We start from the raw sequence: 27779 nt of genomic DNA, 5'->3' as shown, positions 1-27779 counted from the left end.
TTCAGCAGGAGCCCGCGCCTCCGTGTCTGCGTCCGCTGGCCCTGCGCTCTGTCCTGCAGCTACCCACTTCCTTCTTGCCGCCCACCATGGCCCTGCTGCACTCTGGCCGCGTCCTGTCCGGGGTCGCCGCCGCTTTCCACCCGGGCCTCGCTGCTGCGGCTTCTGCCAGAGCCAGGTAAGCAGGGGAGACGGAGAAGGAACCGGGGACAATAGGCCTGCCCAGCCGGGCTGCGGACGCCCCAGGACTTCCACCCCTGCCCCCCAAGCACAAGCGCGGGTACCACACACACGCTTTCTCTGACGCCCCCTCGGTTTCACCGGGGGCTGATAATTGAGCATCTGGGCCTCGAAGTGACGGTCGGGGTCCTACAGCCTTCCCCTCCCTCGCCCCCGGGACCGTAGGAGGGCGTGCCAACGCGTTCCCCGGGGGTTAGAAAGTGTGGCCCTCTACGGCACCCGGACTCCCATTCACGGGTAGGGGGGTCACGAGACGCGGGTTCGGCGCCGTGGGGTGGGGGAGGGGTGGCGAGGGGAGAACACACGGGGCTGCAGTGCCGGCCGGCCTGGCGCCGATTGGCTGCGCCCCCGAGACTGCCTCGCGCGGATTGGCTGCGGCGCGGAGGGGCGCGGGTGTCCTTGATGGGCCACTTTGGGGCATTGGCGGGACTCACCTGTCCTGGCCTCGTTCGGGCCTAAGCAGGGTTGGCAGGCCTGGGGCGTGCTACTGGTCGTGGGCCCGGGGATAGGAAGTACATGGCAGGAAGGCTCCCGGGGCACGGCTTTCAGGCCCAGCTTTCGTTCCTGCATTCACTGACCTTGGTGCGTGGCATCCTTTCTCCCTACCCCCCACCCCAACGCCGTGTTATTGCCTCAGTTGCCGGTGACTCCTGGGTCGTGTGGCCTTAGGCATGGAAAAGAATCAAGGTGTAGTTCACCTCCCTTTTGTTTGACTGTAGGGAGGTCGCGGTTCTTCCTCTTCACATCACTCTGCACTCTTTTAGTAAGTAAATAGTTCGTCACCTGTTTCTCAGAGCCAGGTGCTGGATCAGATGCTGAGTTTGAGCGAGAGACCGGTGTCGCTCAAAAAAAATTCAAATATGTAATTTCACACTGTGTGCTGAGTGGTGCAACAAAAAAGTACGTAGTTTAGAACAAATTAGCAATTCCTTCCCAGTGGAGACCTGAGCCAGGCAATTAATTCACTCAAGAAGGCAATTTGGGGTGTGCCTGGGTGGCTCAGTGGGTTAAGCCTCTGCTTTCGGCTCAGGTCATGATCTCAAGATCCTGGGATCAAGCCCCACATCAGGCTATGCTCAGTGGGGAGCCTGCTTCCCCCTCTTTCTGCCTGCCTCTCTGCCTACTTGTGATCTCTCTCTCTCTTTGTCAAATAAATAAATAAAATTTTAAAAAAAGGGGGGGGCGGAAATTTGGAACAGTATCCTAAAGTACCACGTAATGAGGAACCTAGTCTCCAACTCACCTCCAGCTAGTTACTGGCTACAAAGAGCAAAGCCTTGGCCGTTATGGGTGCCTTGATTGTTTGCATGTGGTCTTCAAGCCAGGGGAACAGTTTGTCCTTTATGCAGCCTCACACTGTTGGCAGTACAGTTTTGCTTGCGTTCTCACATTTTCTCTCTCCCTGATTTAGCTCCTCCTTGGCCCCTTGTCAAGGTATGCTCTTTAAGCCAGCCTATCTAGTGGACCAGATTGAGAGAGGGTTTATCATTTGTGCAACTAATATGGAGAAGAGAAAGGGGTGTCTGAAATGATGGGCAAGAGAAAGTCTTTCAACATTGTAGTGATCTTAAAGTAATTAATTACTGTTGTATAGATTTGGTTGGGTGGCTTAAAGCTTAAAGTGCTTTGTGAAAATCCCTATGGGTGTGACCTTTTAGTCATTCTTTGAGTGGCTGACTCACTTTTCTTTTCTCTCTTTTCACAATGAGAATATAAGTTCCGTGAGAGCAGAAACCTTACCAACTTTGTTCACTGATGTAAAGTCTTAAAATTATTTGAGCATCTGAAGCTGAGAAGGTGTTGTTCAGGTTTAAACAACGATACATGATTGAGTGATAGAGCCAGATTCCGTATCTGGCGGACAGGTAACTGTTCAGACAAGAAAGTGAGAACCTGCATTGCTGCCACTGTGAAAGTGATCTTTACCAAAATCCAAAGCGAAAACATTTAAAATAAACTCAGCTAATTGAAGTTTCTTTTCTTTTTTAAACAGCTCATTTTGGGGCACCTGGGTGGCTCAGTAGGTTAAAGCGTCTGCCTTCGGCTCAGGTCATGATCCCAGGGTCCTGGGATTGAGCCCTACATCGGGCTCTCTGCTCAGCGGGGAGCCTGCTTCCCTTCCACTCTCTCTCTGCCTGCCTCTCCGCTTACTTGTGAACTCTGTCTGTCAAATAAATAAATAAAATCTTTAAAAATAAATAAATTAGCTCATTTTACTACAAGTCAACCTTGGCAGTCACTATTCTAAAGAACTGAGGATTTATCCTATGAGATAGTTAATTGGTGTTGGGTCATTTAGATGGAACTCTAAGTTCAAATGTTTCATTTAGCTGCATTTTTTAAACAGCAAGCACTCAACATTTAACCTTATCTTCCTGACTGCTGTGAAAACTTAGTGACATGAGATCAGCCTTAATCCCAGGTCAATGAAGAAAGGAAAATATGCTCATGTATTTTGATTTATAAAATGATCTGTTCTTAATTACTCTGGTTATTTAATATTTAGTGAAATAACTAAAGGAGTTTCATGAGACCTTTTACAAAGGCAGCATGCTCTCGCTCTCTCAAATAAGAAAAATCTTAAAAAGGGGGGTACTTCTGGGTTATTCAGTTGGTTAAACGTTTGACTCTTGGTTTTTTTTGGCTTGGGTCATGATCTCAGTGTCATGGAATTGAGCCCCATAGTTGGGCTCTACACTCAGTGGAGGGTCTGCCTAAAGAGTCTCTCCCTCTGCACCTCCCTACCCTCATACTCACTAGCTCGCTCTCAGATAAATGAATAAAAATCTTGGGGGGGGGGGAGGCAGTGTACAATAGTATAATAATCAGTATTAGAAATAAGCATTATGGTATCATCTTTGCCATTTTTAGCTCGTGATCCTGAACAAATTAACTTCTCTCCTTATTTTAAAATAAGAATATGAGGGGCACCTGGGTGGCTCAGTGGGTTGAGCGTCTGCCTTCGGCTCAGGTCATGATCTCAGGGTCCTGGGATCGAGCCCCGCATCGAGCTCCCTGCTCAGCAGAGAGTCCGCTTCTCCCTCTCCCTCTGACCTTCCTCCGTGCTTGTGCTCGCTCTCTCTCTCTCTGTCTCAAATAAATAAATAAAATCTTAAAAAAAAAAAAAGAATGTGAGGAAAAGCATATTTTTAAAATAAATAAATAAAATCTTAAAAAAAATAAAGAATGTGAGGAAAAGCATATTTTTAAACTACAAAGCATCAGAGACGTTCCCAGAAAAATTGCAAGGCCTTTGAATTAGAAATATTTTATTTGAATAGTTTTTACCTAACATGTTTTGGTTTGCTGGTCAGCATTGCTCAATGGCTGAGGCTTTGCATTTATGTCCAAAGTACATTGGTAGGAATCAGTTTGTAGGCCACAGGTTATCACCATCAGTTTTGTCGCTAGAACATTCTTGTTTTCATCTGTTACTATCCCTTGAAAACATCGTGGTTCTTACATTGTGTGCATAGAGTCTTTACCCTTTTAAGGAATGGAGGATGAAGGGCACAGAGATTCTGAACATGATGTAGAACTAATCGAATCGAGTGTCCCTGCTCCTATATTTAGATTAAGATTCAATATTGTAAAATTGCTTTTAGAATTTTTAAAAGATACCACTTTTTTTTTTTTTAAGATTTTATTTATTATTTGACAGAGATCACAAGTAGGCAGAGAGACAGGCAGAGAGAGGGGGAAGCAGGCTCCCTGATGAGCAGGGAGCCCGATGTGGGGCTGGATCCCAGGACCCTGAGATCATGACCTGACCTGAAGGAAGAGGCTTTAACCCACTGAGCCACTCAGGCGCCCCAAAAGATAACACTCTTGATGAGATCTCTGCCAGAAAACTCAAGGGTATAGTTTCAGTGAGAATCTCTGTGCTCAATAAACTTTTGAAAGAACTTGATGGGGGTGACTGGGTGGCTCAGTGGGTTAAGCCTCTGCCTTTGGCTCGGGTCATGATCTCAGGGTCTTGGGATCGAGCTCCATGTCGGGCTCTTTGCTCTGCGGGGAGCCGGCTTCCACCTCTCTCTCTGCCTCCCTCTCTGCCTACTTGTGATCTCTCTCTTTCTCTCTCTGTCAAATAAATCTTTTTTGAAAAAAAAAAGAACTTGATGAATAAGTACTTTTCACACCATTTAATAAGAATGGTGCCTTCTGTCCTGTAGCTTGAGGCAGCAATCCTGTCATTGTTGGTTAAAGGCCTTAGAGACAGAGATATCTTTTTTAAAAATGAAAATTGCTTACTGGAAGTTTTCTATAATATGTCCTTGACATTCAAAGTATTCCTTTCACTCATCAGTTAATGACAGTGATGTATAGAGGCAGGTGGCTACATGTCTTCAGGATCTGAATTGTGGGTAGGAAATAAAGGAAGCTTTCTTCAGGCCCAAGTCAGAAGTTGCTTTGAGGTATTTGTTTCTTACTGTTGCTTAGACACTGGAACAGCTAAGCAGCCTACAACAATGAAAAAGAAGAGAGGGATTTTGAGTCCTGGCAATAGAGACAGTGAGGAAAAAGGATGGTAATAATGTCCCCCAGGACTGTAGAAAAACTAAGAAGTAATTGCAAAGCAAGAAAGACCTGTATTTGGTCATAAAAATTATGACCATATGATTCTTGACTTTTACTTACATACTTGCCTCATCAGACACCATACTCGGGGCACGATAGTTATAAATGAAAACATAGAAGCAATAATTTAGTAGCAATGATACCAGCTAACAGCAAACACTCTGTTCCAGGCTCTTAGTGTTTTATATTTAATAACTCCCTTCATCCTTCTGGGGCGCCTGGGTGGCTCAGTGGGTTAAAGCCTCTGCCTTCGGCTCAGGTCATGATCCCAGGGTCCTGGGATTGAGCCTACATTGGGCTCTCCGTTCAGCGGGGAGCATGCTTCCCCCTCTCTCTGCCTGCCTGCCTCTCTGTCTACTTGTGATCTCTCTGTCAGATGAATAAATAAAATCTTAAAAAAACAAAACAAACAAACAAAAAACTCCCTCATCCTTCTAACAACCCTGTAGGATAGGGACTGCTCTGCCCTCACTTTACAGATAAGGAAAGTTGAGACTTAGAACTTAATTGGCTTGCCTATGCTCATCCAAGCTGGTAGGCAGCTGAGCTGTTACTTGAATCCATACAGGTTGCCCAGTACTAACATTTCTAAGGCAAGCTGATAAAAGCCTGGGAAATCCAAAAATGGAATAATTTATCCTTCATTAACAGAATTAACTATATGTAACAATTACAGCTGCTAACACTCAGGCAGTTTTCAAGGAGTCAGAAGAGCATAAATTTAACTCTAGTGCTGTCCCAAGCCATCCAGCGTGCCTCATGGAGGAGTGAGGTGCATGAGTGCTCACTGGCCACTGACAAGTTCAACAAGAAAACCATTTTCAAGAAGGAAGTTCTCACTGAGCTTGTCAGCATGGTGAGCACAGAGAACTCTCACTGTGCTGTGTAAAACATTTGATTGGTTAAGATGGCTTCCCTAGCTTCCACCTGTCACTTCAACACCCTCCCCCAAGCTCTTTTTCACCTTTAACCTTTATTCTTACGTCTCTGCTGGGAGTGTCTTGTTTCCTCCTGTCATCCTTAGCACTCACCTCATATGTCACCTCCTCCTGGAAGCCTCCCTAAGCCTTGTTCTTTCTCTCCCTTTCCCAGGTTTTTAGGGCCTGTCCTCAAGGCTATGAAAAATAATATTCTGTGCTCTGAGCCTGACTTTATCACTGTAGCCCCCCCCCCACTGCAGCCTGCATTGTTTAGAACTCCCTGGGGGTCACCCCCCACCCTGTGCTAATGCGGTTGTGAGGGGTGGTTTTACTCTTCTTTATATTCCCAGCTCTTCGCACATAGCACATGCTCAGTGACTGGGATTTAGAAGATCATAAAGACTTTGTTTTCCATGATATGAAACTGTAAAAAGCTTTTTGCTTATTTGCCATGAAGAAAAGGAGTAGAATAATCTTTTTTTCAGAACAGTAATTCACCAGGAGTAAAACCTCAGTTTTGATATATTAATGCTGCCTGGTGCCAAGAGAGTGTTTATTGGAAACATGAATGGAGCTCCTTGGGTGCCCTCTTAGAAATCTCAAAGTAGTTTTAGGTGAAAGATAGCCTGAAAGTTTATGTTTTCTATATTTAGGATTCAATATGGGAAGGCCGAATCAAAAAAAAAAAACTGTTAGCTATTTGATCACTTGATTAAGGTAAGATTGTGAGTGCCTGAGGATTAATCACTATTTATGTATTTAATTAAAATGACAACTTTAAAATTAAACATGTAACATGATTATGAAACCATTTCATATGTGAGGAACTATGTTTTGTGTTTTGTTTTTTCCTTTAACAGGGACATAGGAGAGTCAAAGCATAGAGAAGTATTTTAGTAGAACAAAGAATCTCCACTACCTAGGCAGATTACACAGGAGGTAAAAAAAAAAATTACGTTTTGTGTTACAGGTAAAGTCATTAATCACTTAACCAAGGAAGACTGAGCAAACTTTTTTTTTTCCTTCCCTGTTGTATGGTTCATCCTGAGCCTGCAGGGAGCAAGCTGGCCCCAGACTTCTCCAGGTCCGCATTTTTTTGCCTCCAATTCTTACGTGTCCAAAGATAGGACACACCTTTGCAGGTGGGAAGACTGAGCAACTTTTATGTTAACACCTGGGTGGCTCAGTTGGTTGAGTGTCTGCCTTTGGCTCAGGTCATGATTCCAGGCTTCCCGGATCAAGCCCCACGTCGGGCTCTTTGCTCAGCAGGGAATCTGCTTCTCCTTCTCCCTCTGCTGCCCTCCCTGCTTGTACTCTATTTCTCAAATACATAAATAAAATCTTTCATTGCTTTTCCTACTCAGTTCTAATGAATCAAGACAAAATTCATTTTCCAAGTTTTGTCCTTAAATGCTCTTTCATATTTATTTAGAACAAGCTGATACTTGAACACAGTGTAACAGTTTCTGAGTTTTATTTTCTGATACAGTAAAATATTGGTGTTATACTACACATAAATAAAAGCTGTTTCAGGCCCTCAACAAGTTTAAAGAATAAAAAAGGATCCAAAGACCAAAATGTTTGAGGACCTCTGCTTTAGGACAACACAGTTTTTTTCTTCCTTGGAAAACAAAAACATATACAACATTGCATATCTCTGTCACAGTTGATCCTTCCATATTCTCAACCACTCGTTAATAATAACTTTTAACCAAAGTAACTTCCTTTTCACAGACAAAACCGAAGGGAGGGCTCTAATGTTAGTCCTACACAAGCATTTTAGGAGACCAGTCGACACACATAGTTCAGCTTCTAGAGCCACACATATATCCTTTTTAAACTTTCTATGTATATATATACATATATGTATATGTGTATATATATATTTTTTCCCTTAAAATGACAACAAAGAACATGTTCACTAAAGTGACCCAAAGCTCTGGACTTCTAGTTCCCAGAACTGTGAGAAAATAAATTTCTGTTGTTTAACCTCCCCCCCAAAAAATTGTTTTAATTAATAAAATCACCCAAGGCTATAACCTCTCAAGCACATATAAAAATAGGAAATAAAATAAATAAAAATTATGCTTAGTAATCAGTGTGTCTGTATCCTGTCTTTCTTAGAAATTATCTAGGTTTCCAATAATTAACCCATTAATTAATTCATGATTATATTAGTCTAAGATTTTAAGTTACTTAAAGATCTTGGAAATTATCTTCAAGCAAACATATTAGAAAATAAAATGACTGTTCTCCTAACCACCCGTAACTCCAGTCTAATGAGCAAAATATCAAAGTCCAATAGAGGGATATCCTGTAGTATGCCTGGCCAGTACTCCCCAAAACTGTCAGAGTGATCAAAAACAAGAAGTGTCTAAAACTGCCACCATGAAGAACAGCCCAAGGAGACATGACAAGTGAATGCAATATGATATCCTGGGTGGACCTTATAGAACAGAAATAGGACATTGGGTGAAAACTGAAGAAATCTGAATAAAGTGTGGATGTAATAATGTGTCAATATTGGTTCATTACTTGTAACAAATGTACTCTACTAATATAAAATGTAAGTAATAAGAGGGAATTCTTGGTGGGGGAGCAGATGTTGGGAACTCTATAGCAGCTGTTTAATTTTCTGTAAATCTCAAATTCTTCTATGGGATGCCTGAGTGGCTCAGTCAGCTAAGCATCTGGCTTCATTCAGCTCAGGTCATGATCCTAGGATCCTGGGATTGAGCCTCGCATCTGGCTCTCTGCTTAGCAGGGAATATGCTTCTCCCTTTCCCTCTCTCACTCTCAAATAAATAAAATCTTTCTTAAAAAAATAAAGCTTCTAAAAATTTAACCTATTGGGGTGCCTGGGTTACTCAGTCTAAGGTTAAGCCTCCAACTCTTGGTTTCAGCTTAGATGTTGATCTTGGGGTCATGAGTTAAGGCCCACATTGGGGTCCATGCTGGGGGTAAAGTCTATGAATGAATGAATCTAATAAAAGAAAAAATAGGGGCACCTGGGTTGTTCAGTCAGTTAAGCATCTGCCTTGGGCTCAGGTAATGATCTCAGGGTCCTCAGATAAAGCCCCACGGCTGGCTCCCTGCTCAGCAGGGAGTCTCCTCACTCTTTCCCTCCCCTCACTTGTGTACCCTCCTTCCTCTCTCTCTCCTCAAATAAATAAAAATCTTTTAAAAAGGGGACTCCTTGGGCGCCTGCGTGGCTCAGTTGGTTGGGCGACTGCCTTCGGCTCAGGTCATGATCCCAGACTTCCAGGATCGAGTCCCGCATCGGGCTCCCGGCTCCTTGTGGAGTCCGCTTCTCCCTCTGACCTCCTCCTCTCTCATGCTCTCTCTCACTCATTTTCTCTCAAATAAATAAATAAAATCTTGAAAAATAATAAAAGGGGGCTCTTGGGTGGCTCAGTCAGTTAAGTGTCTGCCTTCAGCTTCGGTCATAATCTCAGGCTCCATCTCAGGATGGACTATAGGCTCTCCTGCTTGGCAGGGAACCTGCTTCTCCATCTGCCTGCCTCTCCCCTGCTTGTGGTTGCTCACTTCTCTCTCTCTCTTTCTCTCTGACAAATAAATAAAATCTTTAAAAAAAAAAAAAAAAAGCATGTTAGCTTATAGTCCAGTAAACCAATGTAAATTTAGGAAAAGCAAAGCACATAGAATAAAATGTATGCTTGTATCATACTTAACATGAATAAATTAAAGACATAACTAGTTCTATTAAATCAGTTAAACTAGGGGCGCCTGGGTGGCTCAGTGGGTTGGGCTGCTGCCTTCAGCTCAGGTCATGATCTCAGGGTCCTGGGATCCAGTCCCACATCGGGCTCTCAGCTCAGCAGGGAGCCTGCTTCCCTCTCCCTCTCTCTCTGCCTGCCTCTCTGCCTACTTGTGATCTCTGTCAAATAAATAAATAAAACCTTTAAAAAAAAATCAGTTAAACTAGTCTCAAGGGGGTTTATATGATTGATGTGAACTTGAATTTTTTAAACATTTCAGAGTTAGTTTCTTTAAGAAAAAAACTTTTGTCTAGCACATTTAAAGTACTAGAAGTACAGTCTCTATTACACAGTCAGAACAGAGCACCTTTGAGATTTTTTAAGTGGAGCCCAATGTAGGACTTGAACTCAGGACCCTGAGATCAAAACCTGAGCTGAGTTCAAAAGTCAGGCCCTTGATGGACTGAACCACCCAGGTTCCCCAAGATTTTTATGATCTAAATTTATCAGTACCCGACAGAGCTGGAAAACATTTCACATTCAGACACTCAGAAGGAAAACAAAAAAACCCATAGAGGTCTTATAGCTCTACAGGTCTACAGCTTTGGCTACAGAGCAAGAGTAAACACAAATGAAAACCTCACAATTCTGATAAAGAGCTGCAAAAAAAAAATTTTTTTTTAAGATTTTATTAGGGAGGGGCGCCTGGGTGGCTCAGTTGGTTAAGCAATTGCCTTCGGCTCAGGTCTTGATCCTGGAGTCCTGGGATTGAGTCCCACATCGGGCTCACTGCTCGGCAGGGAGTCTGCTTCTCCCGCTGACCTCTCTCCTCTCATGCTTTCTCTGTCTCTCTCAAATCATTTAAAAAATTAAAAATAAAAAGATTTTATTAGGTAATCTCTATACCCAACGTGAGACTCAGACCCACCCACCACCCCAGGATCAAGAGTCCCATGCTCTACCAACTGAGCCAGCCAGGCGCAGCAGAGCTGCAAAATTCTTGATTTAAGCTTCAAATAAACAAAATCAAACAAACCAGATTATGCATCATCTCTCACTCAACAGAGAATAGATCTCTGCTACCCATTTTCAGAGATTACTGAATGATGAGATCATAGAGCCAGATTTACCATCATTGCTGCTGATGAGGACTGGCTTATCGGCCTTAGGTGAACCAGAAACAAAGCCCCAGATTAGTAGCGGTAGGAAACAAGCCAGAGAAACAGTTTTTGCCTCAGGCTCCTTCCTGGAGACCACAGGTGTGGAAGCCAGTGCCCTGCCTCTGCTGGAGGGGCTTCTGAACCCAGGAGAATGAAGGTCGGGGTGGCACACAGCAAAGTAAACCCCAGCGCTTGTGATGAACAGTCAGGGCATCTGGCTGGCCTACATTGTCTTGGTAGGACTGCCTCATGTTCTACTCTGCATTCCTGTTGTCTGGACCTGACCGACGCTGACTGGCGCCATCCATAACTTGGCTGTGGTGTCATCTCAATATACAGTGAAAGGGACACCCTTTAAAACCCCTCACTAAGGGGTGACACACTGGGAACAGATGGACTGTAGGCTCCAGTTTACCTCTTCCTGCAAATTCCTCAGCATTTCTCCCCCTGTCCTCTACCTCCTGGCCAGTTTCTGCACCTCATCTGCACAGCCTCATTGCTCAGCATACTGCTGCCTAAGTTACCCAGTTCCATGGGCTTCGTGTCTTTGGCATCAACAAATACTGAGGATGGGGCTGGGGATAACACTGGACCAAAGGGCTAGAACATCCTTTCCTTCTCCATATGTATAACCTTTTATATGTTTAAAGCCTGAAAGCTCTACAACTTTTGCCAACCTTTGTCTTCCCAGGGAAAAGAACAGATTAGAAAATAGGGCTCCCTGGGCCCAGCCCTGCCAAGAGCAGGTTTCTTGGAATCAGGAAAAGCGGGAAAGATAAAGGCCAAATCTCTCCCCCAACACACACACACGCACGCACGCACGCACGCACGTACGCAAGCACGCACGCGCCATGTTTGGGCAGCTTGTTTGCTGATTAAGTTTTTCCAGATCAGCCACCCCCACCACCTTCCAGCTCTGTTTTGCTGTGTGTTTTCCTTATAATAAAGGTAATTTTGAGAGGCACCTGGGTGGCTCAGTGAGTTAAAGCCTCTGCTTTCGGCATGGGTCATGATCTCAGGGTCCTGGGATCAAGCCCCACATCGGGCTCTTTGCTCAGCAGGGAGCCTGCTTCCTCCTCTCTCTCTGCCTGTCTCTCTGCCTGCTTGTGATCTCTGTCAAATAAATAAATAAAATCTTAAAAAAAAAAAAAACGGTAATTTTGAGGGGCACCTGGGTGGCTCAGTTGGTGATGTGTCCCAGGTTTTGATTTCGGCTCAGGTCATGATCTCAGTCGTGAGATGGAGCCCCATGTCAGGCTCGGCGCTGGGTGTGAAGCTTACTTAAGACTTTGTCCCTCTGCCCCTCCCCTACACCCTCTCAACACTCTAAAAAAAAAAAATGTAATTTTTTTTCCCAAAAATAAAGTTATTTTTCAGAGAGAGCACAAGCAGGGGGAGCAGCACTTGGAGGGAGAAGCAGGCTCCCTCCTGAGCAAGGAGCCCATTGTGGGACTCAGTCCCAGAACCCTGGGTTCATGACCTGAGCAGAAGGCAGATGCTTAACTGACTGAGCCACCTAGGGTCCCAAGAAAATAAAGTTCTGTTGCCTCTTGAGATTACCTCAGGACACCAAGGAAAGATGAAGTGTACTTCCCTAACAAGATAGTTCACCTGGCCCAGGTGGATGACTCCCCCCCCACCCCAAGACTGTTAAGGGATAATATTTTAAACATTTTTATTCAAATTCAATTAATTAACATATAATGTATTATTGGTTTCAGAGGTACAGGCCTGTGATTCATCAGTCTTCTATAACAGTGCACATTACATCACATGCTGTCCTTAATGTCCATTATCCAGTTACCCCATCCCCTCACCCCCCTCCCCAGGGAATAATTTTTTAAGGCAAAATCATGACTCTTATAAATACAGAATAATAAACATTGTCCAGCATTTTAATTAACTAGTGAGAGGATGAATAGGTTGTTACAAGTAGTTCTTGCTGATTTTTAATTCCGAAATACCTTGAAATTCTGTCTTCCTCTCTGCCCCTCCTGCCTTGTCCTGGTTTAGGCCCCAGTCCCTTTGTCTCTTTTGCTAAGTAATGAACCAGTGATCCTTCTGCATCCGCTCTTAACACTCAACCTTCAGTACCCCACCTGTGACCAGATGGGCTCTAAAAAGGCAAGGCTGTTCATGTCCCTCCACTTACCTGATCAACCCGCCTCCCCCTGCCCCCCAAAAAACTTCAATAACTGTACATGTTCTCACTATATCCAAGCTGGAACACGGGAACCTGTGTTTTTTTTTTTTTGTTTTGTTTTTTTTTTTGTTTTGTTTTTTTTTTTTAATTATAAACCCCCTAGCCTCATTCAGTTGTGTTTTTTTTTTTTTTTAATTTTTATTTATTTGACAGACAGATCACAAGTAGGCAGAGAGAGAGAGGAGGAGAAGGAGGCAGGCTCCCTGCTGAGCAGAGAGTCCGATGTGAGGCTCGATCCCAGGATCCTGAGATCATGACCTGAGCCAAAGGCAAAGGCTTTAACCACTGAGCCACCCAGGCGCCCCGGGAACCTGTGTTTTTAACAATCTCTGCAAATGCTACCCTTTAACAAGTTTGAGAACAGGCTAAAACCCAAGCACCTTTGTGGGGAGGGGGGGTTAGGGGTAGTCACGTAACATTCAAGGACCGAGCAAGCAATGGTCCCTGCTTGCTTCTCTTTTTTTTTTTTTTTTTTTTTTTAATTTAATTGACAGACCGCACTAGTAGGCAGAGAGAGAGGAAGGGAAACAGGCTCCCCGCTGAAGCAGAGAGCCTGATATGGGACTCGATCCCAGGACCCCGGGATCACGACCTGAGCTGAAGGCAGCGGCTTAACCCCCTGAGCCACCCAGGCGCCCCTTGCTTGCCTCTCTTATGTTATCTTTTACCACTCTCAGTTTCTCACAGCCAAATTACGTGAAATAGTCTTTGCCTGGGAATTTAGATCAGATTTGGACTGTGAAAGCCTACATATGCACCCTGTCCTCCCCAGGATGATTGGGTGTCCCTCTTCTGCTCCTCATTGCATTTGCATTTGGTCTTCTGCCCTCCTCTGCAAAGTGCTCTGGTAGATTTGAGATGTCTCTGGCCATGGAAATCCAGCTACTGTATTTTCTTTTATTTCTCATTTCAGCTCTTGGTGGACCCATGTGGAAATGGGGCCCCCAGATCCCATCCTGGGAGTCACGGAAGCCTTTAAGAGAGACACCAACAGCAAAAAGATGAATCTGGGAGTTGGTGCCTACCGGGATGATAATGGAAAGCCGTATGTGCTCCCCAGTGTCCGGAAGGTGAGTTTGCCATCTATCCCCTGCCTTCTTGGGATGGATCAACTGAAGAGAGCTCCTGGAGAGTGGCAGAAAGAGTGCCAGGCTGGGAGTCGGGAGACCTGGTTCCAGTTCTGGCACCGGCTGCTTAAATCACTCGGGTTTCTGGGCTCGGGGCTCCTTGCTGTAAAAGTGACAGATTGGAACTGTGTGGTCTTTCTCAAGATTGAACTTAAGTGATTATCTGTTAAGCAGGTATAGTGTCATGTTTAATCCTGAGGGTGCACAAAAGGACCAAGAATTTAAACATTGCCTCTTGGTAATAAGAATAGCCCTTTGTGGATGAGGGTTACTGCCATTATTTTCCATTTCTCTCATATTGATGGCCTTAATAAGCTCTCCCACACAGGCATGCTCTGTCCCTTCATACTGAACTACAGAATAATTTGCTTTATTTTTGTGATATTTTTATCACTGTTCTTTCTGTTGGTAATCACTATAACTTTAAATAGTTAATTCCCTTAGAATAGTTTTTTTTTAAGGAAAGCATGTGTTCCCTTTCCATCTACACCTCCTCTGTTGATATATGAATGCTTTGTCACTTCCGAAAATGGGCTGGTGATGCATCCTTCCTCCATAGAGCAGAAGTGGGCACTGTGAGTGAAAGTTACAAAGGAATACTTCCGGGTCAGAGTACGACACTCCGTAATCATCTGAGCTGACCGCCCTGAAACCGGAGGGCTCAGGCACTCAGGAGCCAGTGAAGTAAGAACATGGGCTGAATGAACCCCTGAAAGAAGAAGTGTCTAAGTCTATGGGAGTGTGAGTTAAGGGTCACCTCTAGAGCTCTCAGAGTAGACAAAAAGGGTTCGAGAAACCATTGTGATGAGAAGACCTATTGAAAACTGCTGACTGCTGGGTCTCAGGTCATGCAGGGATTGCCTTGGTCTCAGTCTGACAGTTGGAAGTATTCAGCAAGGATTAGTCCACTGGTTTGCAAGCTGGAATACCACCACACGCTTCCGTGCTTTCCTTTGTCAGGTCTTCAGCCAGTCATGAGAGTTGTAGCAACAGTTGTCCCCCCATTCAACAGATGAAGAAACTGAGGCTCAGGAAGGTTACTAATTTGAGTTGCTCAGGGTCACACAACTAGTGAGAGTTGGTCTCACCTCTGTCTCCAAAGCAGAAGAGATGTGGCTAGTACAATTAACTCTTTGAAGTTCCTAGACTGGCATTATACCTTGAAATACTTTCTTATGTATTTAGTTTGATTTTATCATCTTATATCTCTTTTAAGTGTTGCTCATAAACCTTGTTCTTGTGCATTCCAGGAATGCCATATATTAAATATTAACCAAGAAAACATTGTGTACCCACCCATGTAAAACCTAACTGTAAAAAAAAATACAATTTTTAAAATCACAAATATTTGTGTTCTACATTATAAAATACCAAGTATTCTTTTTTTTTTTTCTGTAGGGTTTGGTTTTTTTGTGTGTTTTTTTTGGTTTTTTTTTTTTTTTTGGTGTATATTTTCAAATTTTTATTTAAATTCCAGTTAAATACAGTGTCATATTAGTTTCAGGTGTAGTACTTAGCCTTTTTCTTGAACAGTATTTCCGAATAAAAACAAGGCTTTACTTCATTTATATTTAATATATAAACTAAATTTATTGAACATTAAATATTAATCATCGTAATTCCAGGTAAGGAGAAGAAACTAAGCAGATACCTTTTCTCTTGTCTAGGCAGAGGCCCAGATTGCTGCAAAAAATTTGGACAAAGAATATCTGCCCATCGCAGGACTTGCTGAGTTTTGTAAGGCATCTGCAGAGCTGGCCCTGGGTGAGAACAACGAAGTGTTGAAAAGTAGCCGGGTAAGCAGAGCAGACTCTGCCATCATACAGAGTTTGTTTTTAAATATAACAGTTTAAACAAATTTGAAATAATTTAAATAAATAAGATCTATCACTTTGTGTATAATAATGATTTTGAGGTGACCGTACTATTGCTAAAATCTCTTCTTGAGAGAGTAAGTTGGTACTTATAAATTAAAAGATTTCATGTAGGGGCGCCTGGGTGGCTCAGTGGGTTTAAGCCTCTGCCTTCAGCTCAGTTTTATTTTATAGAAAATAAAATAAATTTTATTTTATATTTATTTTATATTAAAAAAATAAAATATATTTTATTTATAAAATAAAATAAATTTCATGTAACACCCATTCCAAAAAGGTAGCAATAATCCTGAAGGTGGAATAGTAATTTGACTCAAGAGTTGACCCTGCTCTGTGTGCTTATGTTCACTTTATACTGAATATGCTTTAGAAATGCCAAACTACGGGGTGCCTGGGTCGCTCAGTGGGTTAAGCCTCTGCCTTTAGCTCAGGTCATGATCTCGGGGTCCTGGCATCGAGCCCCGTATCGGGCTCTCTGCTCAGCGGGGAACCTGCTTCCCCCTCTCTCTCAGCCTGCTGCTCTGCCTACTTGTGATCTCTGTCAAATAAATAAATAAAATCTTAAAAAAAAAAAAAAAAATGCCAAACTAGGTGCACCTGGGTGGCTCAGTCGTTTCGGTGTCTGCCTTCAGCTCAGGTCGTGGTCCTAGGGCCTGGGATTGAGCCCTGCCTCAGACTCTCTGCTCGGTGGGGAACCTGCTTCTCCTTCCCCCTCTGCCTCTTCCCTCTGCTCATTCTCACTCTGTCTCAAATGAGTAAATAAATCTTAAAAAAAAAGAAGAAATGCCAAACTATGCCCAGTTTTAGGCCTATAATTAGCCGCTACTCTCATGTTCTCGGCTTCCAGCTCAGATGGAAGAAGCACACAGGCACGTCTCTTGGGGCCATGACCAGTCTGGCACTCCTCCGCTGCCCCTTCACAGCCAGTTTAGACATTAAAAGAAGGCAGCTCTTCTCCCTTCCTGCTTCCTCCCTTGTCTCTCGGGTCCAGAAGAGCATCGTGCAGCTGTGACAGGGGAAGCACACATATCTCCCTGGGGATTCTCTTATGGCAGAAGAAGATGGTACTGTACACAGACTTCGCACAAGTAGATGTCTGTGTGCACCCCCAGAAAATGCACAGGCTCGGCCCTTCCTGTAGAAGAGGAGCAAGCCAGAAGCGGCTGGGATGCCTCCAGTCCATTCAACAGCGCAGTGAAGCAGGGCCTCGAGCACCATAGTTCACTTTCCTTTGAAACAAATGTTTATTAATGGATACATTTGTATGTTTAAATATTTGTTTTCCTGGGCAAGTCCCGAGAAAAACAAAGTAGCAGTGCTAAGCCAACATTTCTCCCCTTCTGCGGGGGTGACCAGAATAAATACAGTTTATTCACAAGGCTGGTCTAAATCCACAGGTTAGATCAGGAACTCAAGAGTAAAGCTACAACCTCCTACTGAGACAGTAACGATCCTGATCCACAGTTTGATTAATATCCGTGCAATCAACTGCCTATTAACCTCTCATGAAAGCTTCCATTTTTTCTGTAATTTTTGTTTATCTCTATCTGTCTAGCTAAAGTAACATCAGCTTGTCTCATAAATTGCTGTGCCTTTATGAATTATTAGTATTATCAGATCCACAGTTAGGTTTGTTTGGTTTTTTTGGGTCTTCTAAAGATTTTATTTATTTTTTTAAAGATTTTATTTATTTATTTGACAAGACAGAGATCACAAGTAGGTAGAGAGGCAGGCAGGAAGAGAGGGGAGGAAGCAGGCTCCCGGCCGAGCAGAGAGCCTGATGTAGGGCTTGATCCCAAGACCCTGAGCTCATGACCTGAGCTGAAGGCAGAGGCTTAACCCACTGAGCCACCCAGGCGCGCCAAGATTTTATTTTTTAAGTAACCATTTCACCCACTGTGGGGCTCAGACAACCCCAAGCTCTACCAACTGAGCCTGCCAGTTTTCCCCACAGTTAGATTTTTATTTCTGTCACGGCGAAGTTTGCAGGGACAAACTTTGTTTTATAAAGAATTTGTTACCCTCTCCCCCCCCCACCCGTTTCTTCTCCTGCCCCCCAGGCCAGAAAATAAGTTCATGTTTAAGAGAACCTTAAACATCTATAATGCCATAGAAAAAAAAATCTGTGATTTCTTATTCCTTAAAGTTGACTGATTCGAAGAAACAGATTACCTCAGGCACCTTCCTGTTACTCAAAAGATAATGTTTTCAGATTATGAAAACTCAGAGAATGGAACTTCTGAGCCTTTAAAATGTAGTGATCCTTATTATTCTCATAATAATAAGTTGACTTGCTTTTCAAGGAACTTTGATATTCAAGAATCATTCAGTAATGTAGTGACTTTTCTTAGTGTATAAGAAGGCAGCTCTTCTCCCTTCCTGCTGCCTCCCTTGACTTTTTTCTCTGTATAAATGAGCCCTTTCTCATGTGGGGGGAGCAGTTGTGTCCTGAACATTTCTCCTACTATACGGTAAGATACTGATAACAAGCCATGAGGATTTAACTTCTCGGTCAGCAAAGATGTTGGAAACTGAAGAGATGGCTCTTTTGAGAACTCACAAGGAGAGTCAGTCTGTCTCTTAGCAAATTGGGAAATGAAACAGTAGTGCTATTCTCTCATTTCCCAGGACCATTTGAAACGTCTTCAGCTTCTGAAGCAGGAAGGAGACTGAGTGTACAGAGCAGTGCCTCTCTGGGCTTTGGCCTCAGTTCTGTTATGGGCCTATAGAGAGTATCACACCTCACTGACCGTGCTCTCTCTCTTTCAGTATGTCACCGTGCAGACCATTTCTGGAACTGGGGCCTTGAGGATCGGAGCCAGTTTTCTGGTGAGTCTGGAAACTGCTTCAGGGATGAGCTGTAAGAGAGTCTGTAAGTTGAGGATGGTGGGGTTTCCTATTGCCTGTGTGTTTGATGACCTCTCTCCCCAAAGTTGGAAGGGTTCCTGTTCTCTGACGAATGGAGTCAGGGGTAAGAAAAGTAAAAATGCTTAGAAGAAATTGCAAGGAAGGTAGAATAATCATAATAATAAATCTTATTTATTGAGCACATATCTGTTATTACCAGCTTTTGTTTTAACTCATTTAATCATTTTATCTTTATGAAGAAGATTCATTTACCACCATTTTACAAACAAAGACAGTGAGGCCCAAGACAAGCCCTTGGCTACACAGCGAATATACTCGTCAGAGCTTACATTCCAGCTCACACGGTCTTGATGCTGAGTCATTACTATCTCTCACTCATAAAGATAAGATGAGTTTCAATAGAGGAAAATGTCTTCCTCTTAATGTCTTCTTCCTAAAATGTATCAACTCTTTTTTTTTTTTTTCTTCTTCCTTCTTCACTTATCCATTCCCTTTCATCCCATTTTTTAGCAAAGATTTTTTAAGTTCAGCCGAGATGTCTTTCTGCCCAAACCATCCTGGGGAAATCACACACCAATCTTCAGGGACGCAGGCATGCAGCTACATGGTTATCGATATTATGACCCCAAGACGTGCGGCTTTGACTTCACAGGCGCTCTAGAGGACATTTCGGTAAGTGTGACTTTGAGGGCAAGAGGGGTGAAGGAACAAGAAACAAACCTCCTTGTGGAGATGTGATGTTTCACAGCTGGGTCTCAGTATCTGAGTAAAAATACTGGGAATGAACTTATTTCCAGATCTCAGATTATCTTTGTTACTGATCCAAAATAGTGACTCTATGGCATTTCAGGTAAGTTATCTCCTTTCAGAGCTGCACAGTCACCTCTTGGTTGTCTCTTTAGAAAATGCCACAGCAAAGTGTTCTTCTCCTGCATGCTTGTGCCCACAATCCCACGGGAGTGGACCCCCGCCCTGAGCAGTGGAAGGAGATAGCGGCAGTGGTGAAGGTAAGGAGAATGAGCTGACTAGCCACAGTTCTGTGTTCAGTAACTGGGCAAAGTCTTAATCAGAATTAATTACCATTGAGCCCACATTAAGTTGTCAGGAAAGAGCTGCTTACTTATTAATTAGCAATTTGGGTTTTGTTTTTGGTTTTTTTTTTTTTTTGGTTTTTTTTTAACGATCTTTATTTATTTGAGCGGGAGAGTGCACATACATGCATGCAAGTCAGGGGAGGTGCAGAGGAAGGGAGAAAATGCCAAGCAGACTCTGCCGAATGCATAACCCAGCACGGGGCTTGATCCCACAACTCCGAGATCACAACTGGAGCTGAAACCGGGTCAGCCGCATAACCAACCAAGCCACCTAGGTGCCCTGCGTAATCAGCAGTTCTTAACTGATGGTACAGGAGCAGCTTAGAGATAATTTCTGTTCCTCAGCCTGGATGTTGGGAATTCTGAGGACTCTTGTCATCGGCCAGCCTGTCCAGTGGGCATCCACTGGCCCCAGGATGCCTGTCATTGGCACCTACATTTGTCCTGGCCAGGATTACATGTTCATCCTTTATACACTTTGTCGTGTCTCCTGTCCTGGCCTGTTTCCTCAGCATGGCCGTTATCATTCACAGACTCAGCTGTCAGAGAAGGCACTAGTCAAAATTTCAAGGGAGGAGGGGTGCCTGGCTCATTTGGTAGAGCATGCGAGTCATGACCTCCGGGCTATGAGTTCAAGCTCTATATTGGAGGAAGAGTTCACTTTAAAAAAAAATTCCAGGTATTCCTGGAATACCAACAGGTATTCCTATTGCCCTATGTCTCCATTTTCGCTTCTTTTGGTCTCCCTTTCTTTACATTCTGTTAAACCTAAGGTTCAAACAGAATGAAACAGGGGGGAAAAGAAAAAGAGAAAAAGAGCATTCACAGAGCACTTTGGAGATGAGATGGTTCTCATGAGTCCTAGGTAAAAGATGAGACTGCCGGAGTTACATTAGCCCCAGAAGAGACTGATGTTGGTACTGTGTTGACTGGACCAGAGTAATTACCCAGACTCCTCTGGGCCTGAAAAGAGCTTCCTGTTAGAACAAGCAGCTTTCTGGGAAGATTAAAATTAAGAGTACCTTTTCTTTTCTTTTTTTTTTTTTTAAGATTTTTATTTATTTATTTGACAGAGATCACAAGCAGGCAGAGAGGCAGGCAGAGATAGAGAAGGGGAAGCAGGCTCCCTGCTGAGCAGAGAGCCCAATGTGGGGCTTGATCCCAGGACCCTGGGATCATGACCTGAGCCGAAGGCAGAGGCTTTATTTAACTCACTGAGCCACCCAGGTGCCCCAAGGGTACCTTTTCTTAATGTCTTCTTGAGGGACCATATCCACCAAAGTAAAGAAAAATATATGATGATGTCTTAACTCAAGGAACATTAAACATCTCCAAATTGCCACCAGGGAAGAAGACTGCTCACTCTGTGTGAGGCAGATATGGTCCTCATAAGCACAGGCAAGCATGTGGGGCATCTTGAGACAGACTGCCTAAAGCTTTGCTCTTCTCTTTTCCTTCCCAGAAAAACAATCTCTTTGCATTCTTTGACATGGCCTACCAAGGCTTTGCCAGTGGTGACGGTAACAAGGATGCCTGGGCTGTACGCCACTTCATTGAACAGGGCATTAATGTTTGTCTCTGCCAATCCTATGCCAAGAACATGGGCTTATACGGTAAGCTCAAGGATCCAGCACGTGGTGTGTGAGTCCTGATAAGACTGAAGAAGTGCTGGAAGAGGATGCCACAGAGATACCAGTTGCGGGGGGAGGTGCCCGTGTCCATGTGTGTCCGTGTGTGTGTCCGTGTGTGTGTGTGTGTGTGTGTGTGTGTGTGTGTGTGTGTGTGTGTGTGTGTTATCCAGAGAAGACAGGTAACCTGGATTTTACTTATCTTAGTCACGTCTTCGTTCGTGTCTCTGAACTCCTCCAGCAGAGGAAACTAATAACTGCTTCTCTAAACAAGAAATGACGGCTCCACAAGCCAAGAAAATGGATGTCATGAAAAGAGACCTTTGAGTACTCAGACTTCCTGTTGCCTCTAGATTCACCTTACTGGTTGTCGAAAGCTTTTTAACAGATATTTTTGGGGCACTTCTGATGGAAGCATAATATGTAGCGCATTGAATCATGACTTGCTTTCGCGTGTTAGACTGGAAAACTGAACGACAGGGTCCATGTGTGTCTCTCCAGGTGAGCGTGTGGGAGCCTTCACTGTGGTCTGCAAAGATGCTGATGAAGCCAAAAGGGTAGAGTCGCAGTTGAAGATCTTGATCCGTCCCATGTATTCCAACCCTCCCATCAATGGGGCCCGGATTGCCTCCACCATCCTGACCAGCCCTGACCTGCGAAAACAATGGTAACGGCTCATTGCTGCCCCCCTGCCTACCCCCCTACCCCCGCCACCTGCCTTTCCCGCTTTCAGGGTCGTGATGTACAGTATCACCCAGCTTCCCTATGTGGGCAGGGAGGAGGAGAGAGGGGTGTGATTCTGTTAGCTCATTCAGATACATCGGAGACAAACAGAATTCAAGAAACAGAGTTTTTAAATTCCATTATCTCCACTTTAAGTAAAACCTGCCCCCTACTCAACTGAGGCTCAAATTGAAGTACCTTACATAGGAAAACTTAAATTTTTAAGAACACTGTATTTTTTGTTTTTATCTTAGCTACCTCTGAATCAGTATTTCTGCTTCTTTTTGGCTTTTATTAGCCTTTCCATCTGAATCTCTTGGCACCTGTGCTCAAACTTAGTGTCACTCAGTCTCTTTGACCACAGTCCACATAAGACATATTTTGTATCATGACCCTGAACCCACATCCCTGTAAATGTACACGTAACTGAAACAGTTGTCAAAAACTCAGTACTTAGGCTTTATGTGTTCTGGTATTTTCTAAATGCCAGTTGCATCCAACTACTTGAGCACTAATGGGTCATGCCACACAATTTAGAAAGCTTGCTCTAGATCAGAGGTTGGCAAACTGTTCTGTGGGTCAAATCTAGTCTGCCCCCTATTCTTACAGAATTCTATTCGGTCATAGCTGTACTCATTTTTGATGAATTACATGTGGCTGCTTTTGTGCCAAACAGCAGAGTTTAGTAGTTGTGACAGGGAGCAAATGGCCTGCAAAACCTAACAACGTTTATAATTCAGCCCTTTATAAGAAGTTTGCCATGTTAACTCTATTGGAACTTAAAAAAAATTTGAAAATGAGAAGTTTGCCAACCCCTGCTCTATAAATTTCAAAGTTAATAAAAAACCAAGATGCCCATGAACAATGTGATTTGTCAGATAAGAGTTTATCTTTCTAGCTGGTTAATTGAGAGGCTAGAAGATCCCTGAGCAGCTTCTCAGAGAGAAAAGCTAAATCTGTTGTCTGCTGTCTGCAAGAAACTTTATCTGCAGCCCCCCAGCTTATCACATGACAGCTATTCTTTCTAATTTAAATTACTCCTGTGGAACATTGAACTAAGTCTGGTTCAGGGTAGTTCTTTTTAGTTAAATATACCCATGCAGGGCTTACCAAGAAACTGACTACTTTTTTATTTATACTTTTTTCCCCCGTTATAAAATTCATATGTAAGTATATTTCAGAAAGTTTGGGAGAGGGAAAAAACTCACTGTAAATCTAGTCATTAAAGCCCACCTTTTGTCTTTGTTCACTGTCTTCCATCATGTTAACATACCATGTGCTTTACTCCTATCTATGTATGTTGTAGGTTTGGTGGTATTTTTGTCTCTTTGAGTTATTCTAAGCTTTTTTTTTTTTTTTTTTGAACTTCATATTTTTAAGTGATTTTTTATATTTCCTAATGATTATCAAGATGTCATTTTTTTAATGTGTGCACTTCCGTACACCTTTGAAGTCTGTCATGTACAAAGGTAACAAAGGAACTGTGCTAGATGAGTGAGGCATTTCGGCCTGTGGGTAGTTTATCAGGTGAGAAAGGTACACATACAGCATTGATACAAGAGACAAAGAATAAAGGCAGACCAAAGGAAGGGCTGTTGATTCTAGCAGGGTATAAAGGATGATATAATGAAGACAGCAGCCTGTGAGCTGTGCCTTGAAGGGAGAAGAAGGCTTTCCCCGGCAAACCAAATGAAGAGTAAAGGAGAACTGGACAGAGCTGTGCCTGAGGACAGGCACGGGAGCACATTGTGCATCCTGTAGGGCGTGCTTTGGAAGTCCCAGGGAGTTTCTGTGGCCTTGACTCTGACGGGGAGGAGGATAGAGAAGGCACCAAAGCTGGGAAGTTGGGTGCAGGTGATGAAGCACCTTCACTGAGATCTTGAGAAGTCAGAACTTCATTCTCTGGGCACCAGTGAGCACGGAAGGGTTTTGCTGGAGTTGCCCTGGATCTAGCTGTGGTTAGAGCCTCCATGCTTTTAGGACACCAGCCTGAAAGTAAATGGAGCTGGACAGAGATGGGACCATAGGAAATTTAAAATCAACTGTCATCCCTAGAGGAGTTGGGAGCTAGAGCTCCAGCCAGGAATCATGCTGCTAGTGAAGTGTTGCCAGCTTTTTCCGGAGAGGAAAAACCCGTTTTTATGTGTAAGTGCCCAGTTTTAAATGTTTACCTGAGTCAAATAAAAATTACTAATACTAACTTTCTTTGACTTCTGATTGGCAGTTGTGACCCATTATAACTGTGTATGACATCATCATAGATGGTTTAAGAACATGAACACGTTCAGACACCCCTCATCATTCTTTTTTTTTTTTTTTTTTAATAAACATATAATGTATTATTAGCCCCAGGGGTACAGGTCTGTGAATTGCCAGGTTTACACACTTCACAGCATTCACCATAGCACATACTGTCCCCAATGTCCATAACCCCACCACCCTCTCCCTACCCCCCTTCCCCCAGCAACCCTCAGTTTGTTTTGTGACATTAAGAGTCTCTTATGGTTTGTCTCCCTTCTGATACCATCTTGTTTCATTTATTCTTTTCCTACCCCCAAGCCCCCCACGTTGCATCTCCACTTCCTCATATCAGGGAGATCCTATGATAGTTGTCTTTCTCCGATTGACTTATTTAGCTAAGCATAATACCCTCTAGTTCCATCCACGTCGTTGCAAATGGCAAGATTTCATTTCTTTTGATGGCTGCATAGTATTCCATTGTGTATATATACCACATCTTCTTTATCCATTCATCTGTTGATGGACATCTAGGTTCTTTCCATAGTTTGCCTGTTGTGGACATTGCTGCTATAATATTCGGGTACACGTGCCCCTTCGGATCACTACGTTTATATCTTTAGGGTAAATACCCAGTAGTGTAGTTGCTGGGTCGTAAGGTAGCTCTATTTTCAACTTTATGAGGAACCTCCATGCTGTTTTCCAGAGTGGCTGCACCAGCTTGCATTCCCACCAACAGTGTAGGAGGGTTCTCCTTTCTCCGCATCCTCGCCAGCATCTGTCATTTCTTGACTTAAGTTTAGCCATTCTGACTGGTGTGAGATGGTATCTCATTGTGGTTTTGAACCCCTCATCATTCTTTTTTTTTTTTTTTTTTTTTTTATTTATTTGACAGACAGAGATCACAAGTAGGCAGAGAAGCAGACAGATAGAGAGAGGTGGAAGCAGGCTCCCTGCAGAGCACAGAGCCCGATGCGGGGCTCGATCCCAGGACACTAGGACCATGACCCGAGCTGAAGGCAGAGGCCCCAACCCACTGAGCCACCCAGGTGCCCCCCCCTCATCATTCTTAATAACTGCATCACATTAGTCATTAGGTGCCTGCTCAGAACAGTGTACAATGCAGTAAAATAGCTTTTTACTTGCCTAACCAGTGACAGCACCTGACTTGGGCTAGGACAAAGAATTAAGGCACACTGGGGAAACAGCCAAGGAACGTAAAATTGCTGTGAGCTCTGTCTTACTTGTTGGTGTTTGTCTAGAATTGAGCTGCATCCTGGGGTTCTCTTTGGGTTTTTTTGTTTTATAGGTTGCAGGAAGTAAAAGGCATGGCCGACCGCATCATTAGCATGCGGACTCAGCTGGTGTCCAACCTCAAGAAGGAGGGTTCTTCCCACAACTGGCAGCACATCACTGACCAGATTGGCATGTTCTGTTTCACGGGACTAAAGCCCGAGCAGGTGAGAGGGCCCTGATTTCTCCTCAGCTGACCAACTGATCAGTCCTCGCAAACGAGAATTCCTCACAGATCCCCTACCTATTCAGGTTACCATTAAAACGGTCCTTTTAGAACCCTGTTAGGTAAAGGAAGAGTGTAGCATTCATTTCGTTCTGTTAATAGTCATTTCCCTGTCTGTATCCCCTGTGAGGCTGCAAACTGCTGAAAAGCAGAGCAGGTTTTGGTCATTCTGTGGACCACTGCTGCATCTCTGAAAAATCCCAGAACAAGCAGGAGCCGGAATATTGATAGGAGACATAGCTGAGCTCTTCCATAGCTGGATTCTGGATCTGTTTTTTCTTCAAATGCTGGATCGAAGATTTGTTTTCACCTGTTCACACCTCAGAATTCGTCATCCAACTTTAAGATGGCTTTTTATCCTTCTCTCTATACTAGCCCACCAAATTCTGGGAGTAGGGTTTAAGCAAGAAAATTGAGTTTCTGTTTTCCTGTTTTAATGCCTGGGCTAGGCAAATCCCACTGCCTAGAATGCTCCTGACCTCTCTTTTCTGCAGGTGGAGAGGCTGACCAAGGAGTTCTCCATCTATATGACAAAGGACGGCCGCATCTCTGTAGCAGGGGTCACCTCTGGCAATGTGGGCTACCTTGCCCATGCCATTCACCAGGTCACCAAGTAATTTCCCTGGTGAGAGACAACCTTCCTGCCTACAACCCCTGCTGTTGTGAGATTCACACAGAGAGAAGAGGAGGGTGGATGGTGGTGAGCAGGTCCTTTCTTTCAACCACAGTAGTTAACACTCAACCACTGAATGTGTTTCACAGAAAAGAACGCATAGTGAAATAGGGCAGAGGCATCTGCGGCAGGTGTCTGAAACTTTGTGGCTCAAAACCAAACTTCTGCTCATCCTTGAACCTCAGCTATTCCAAAAGCGTTTACATGTACGAGGAAGACAGAAACCCTGTTGATCATGCCATTGCAATATTCCAGAAGCTTTAACTGCAGCACCTTAGGGCGTTGGGGCATCTCTAGATCTGGCACCCGCAAAAGGTGTGTGGGAAGCACCCGTTCCGACATTCGCAGGCGGCCTCGTGTGTGTCCCCCCGCGATCCAGCAGGCTTATCAGCGGACCTTGTGACAGAAATCATGTTTCATGAAAACCAGCAAGTCTGCCGCTGCAGCAAGGAAAATAAAAAGATGCTGTTTCCTGTCTTATTTAAGAAGAAAAAAAAAGGTTCTTTTCAATACTTTCAGGCATTTTAATGTTCTTCTCTTTTCCCTTATCATTGCTGTTCTTTTTCCTTAGCCACAGAGATCTAAAACTAGCCTGCATATTCATCCTGTGCTACTGCTTGACTGACCACCTGCCCCATCCTATAGGCTGTCCTTATTTGAAGAACAAAGAAGATAATTTACTGCCCCTCCCATACCCTCACCTTACTCGTCAGAAAATAGCCCAGAGTAGGTAACAGCCCTTGAGGCCAGCATCATCTTCAGTGATTAGCTGTCTACTGTCGGGTGTCACCTCTGCCCAGTTGGACCCCTTTGTTGAGTGTGGTTGTGTGGTCTGTCATCTCACATCGTGAGCGGGCGATGCAGGGCGGAACCAGGAGAGCGGATCCCTGCGCTTCGGTTTTAACCTCTATGTGCTGCCAGCTGGGCTCAGGCTTTACCCTTTGGAAAGATAACCACCATCTGCTCCAGTCGTGTAGACTTCTTGCAGCCTGGTTTGTCTGTTCAAATAAAGTTACTGCAGACCCCACCGCTGTCTCCTATGGTATGTTTTTCTATAATGGAAGGAAAGGTTAGTGGCCAGATGTCCCAGAAGTTTGCCGGCCTGTTCAGCTGCCTGTAAGCCAGGAGGTGTGTGAGCTGTTCCAAATGTAAACAAAAGCCATGTCTTGGTCTTGCCATTTGGCTTTTCCAGTCCAACAATGTTGAAAATGTGGGTAT

General features: G+C 43.9%; 1 protein-coding gene and 1 pseudogene across 2 annotated transcripts; both read left to right on the top strand.

Annotated features, from left to right (window-relative positions):
- LOC111157388 (glutamic-oxaloacetic transaminase 2) lies at nt 1-27588 on the top strand. Of its 2 annotated transcripts, XM_022518752.1 has the most exons (10): nt 1-175; nt 13731-13887; nt 15612-15740; nt 18588-18647; nt 19197-19358; nt 19589-19693; nt 21243-21393; nt 21910-22075; nt 25679-25829; nt 26383-27588. In XM_022518752.1, exons 1-10 carry the CDS (start codon nt 87-89, stop codon nt 26503-26505), a joined length of 1293 nt encoding a protein of 430 aa, XP_022374460.1. In that variant the 5' UTR covers nt 1-86; the 3' UTR covers nt 26506-27588. The 2 variants fall into 2 exon arrangements, with proteins under 2 accessions (XP_022374460.1, XP_022374461.1); XM_022518753.1 differs by lacking the exon at nt 15612-15740.
- Nucleotides 10766-11181, top strand: LOC111157389 (annotated as a pseudogene).
- Nucleotides 27589-27779: the final 191 nt, after the last annotated feature.

This window comes from Enhydra lutris, unplaced genomic scaffold (genome assembly GCF_002288905.1).
Source record: "Enhydra lutris kenyoni isolate GAN:26980312 unplaced genomic scaffold, ASM228890v2 scaffoldscaffold54, whole genome shotgun sequence".
NCBI classification, from domain to species: Eukaryota; Metazoa; Chordata; class Mammalia; order Carnivora; family Mustelidae; genus Enhydra; species Enhydra lutris.
Note: the sequence above shows the minus strand (reverse complement) of the source record. Positions and strands in the feature narration are given on the sequence as shown.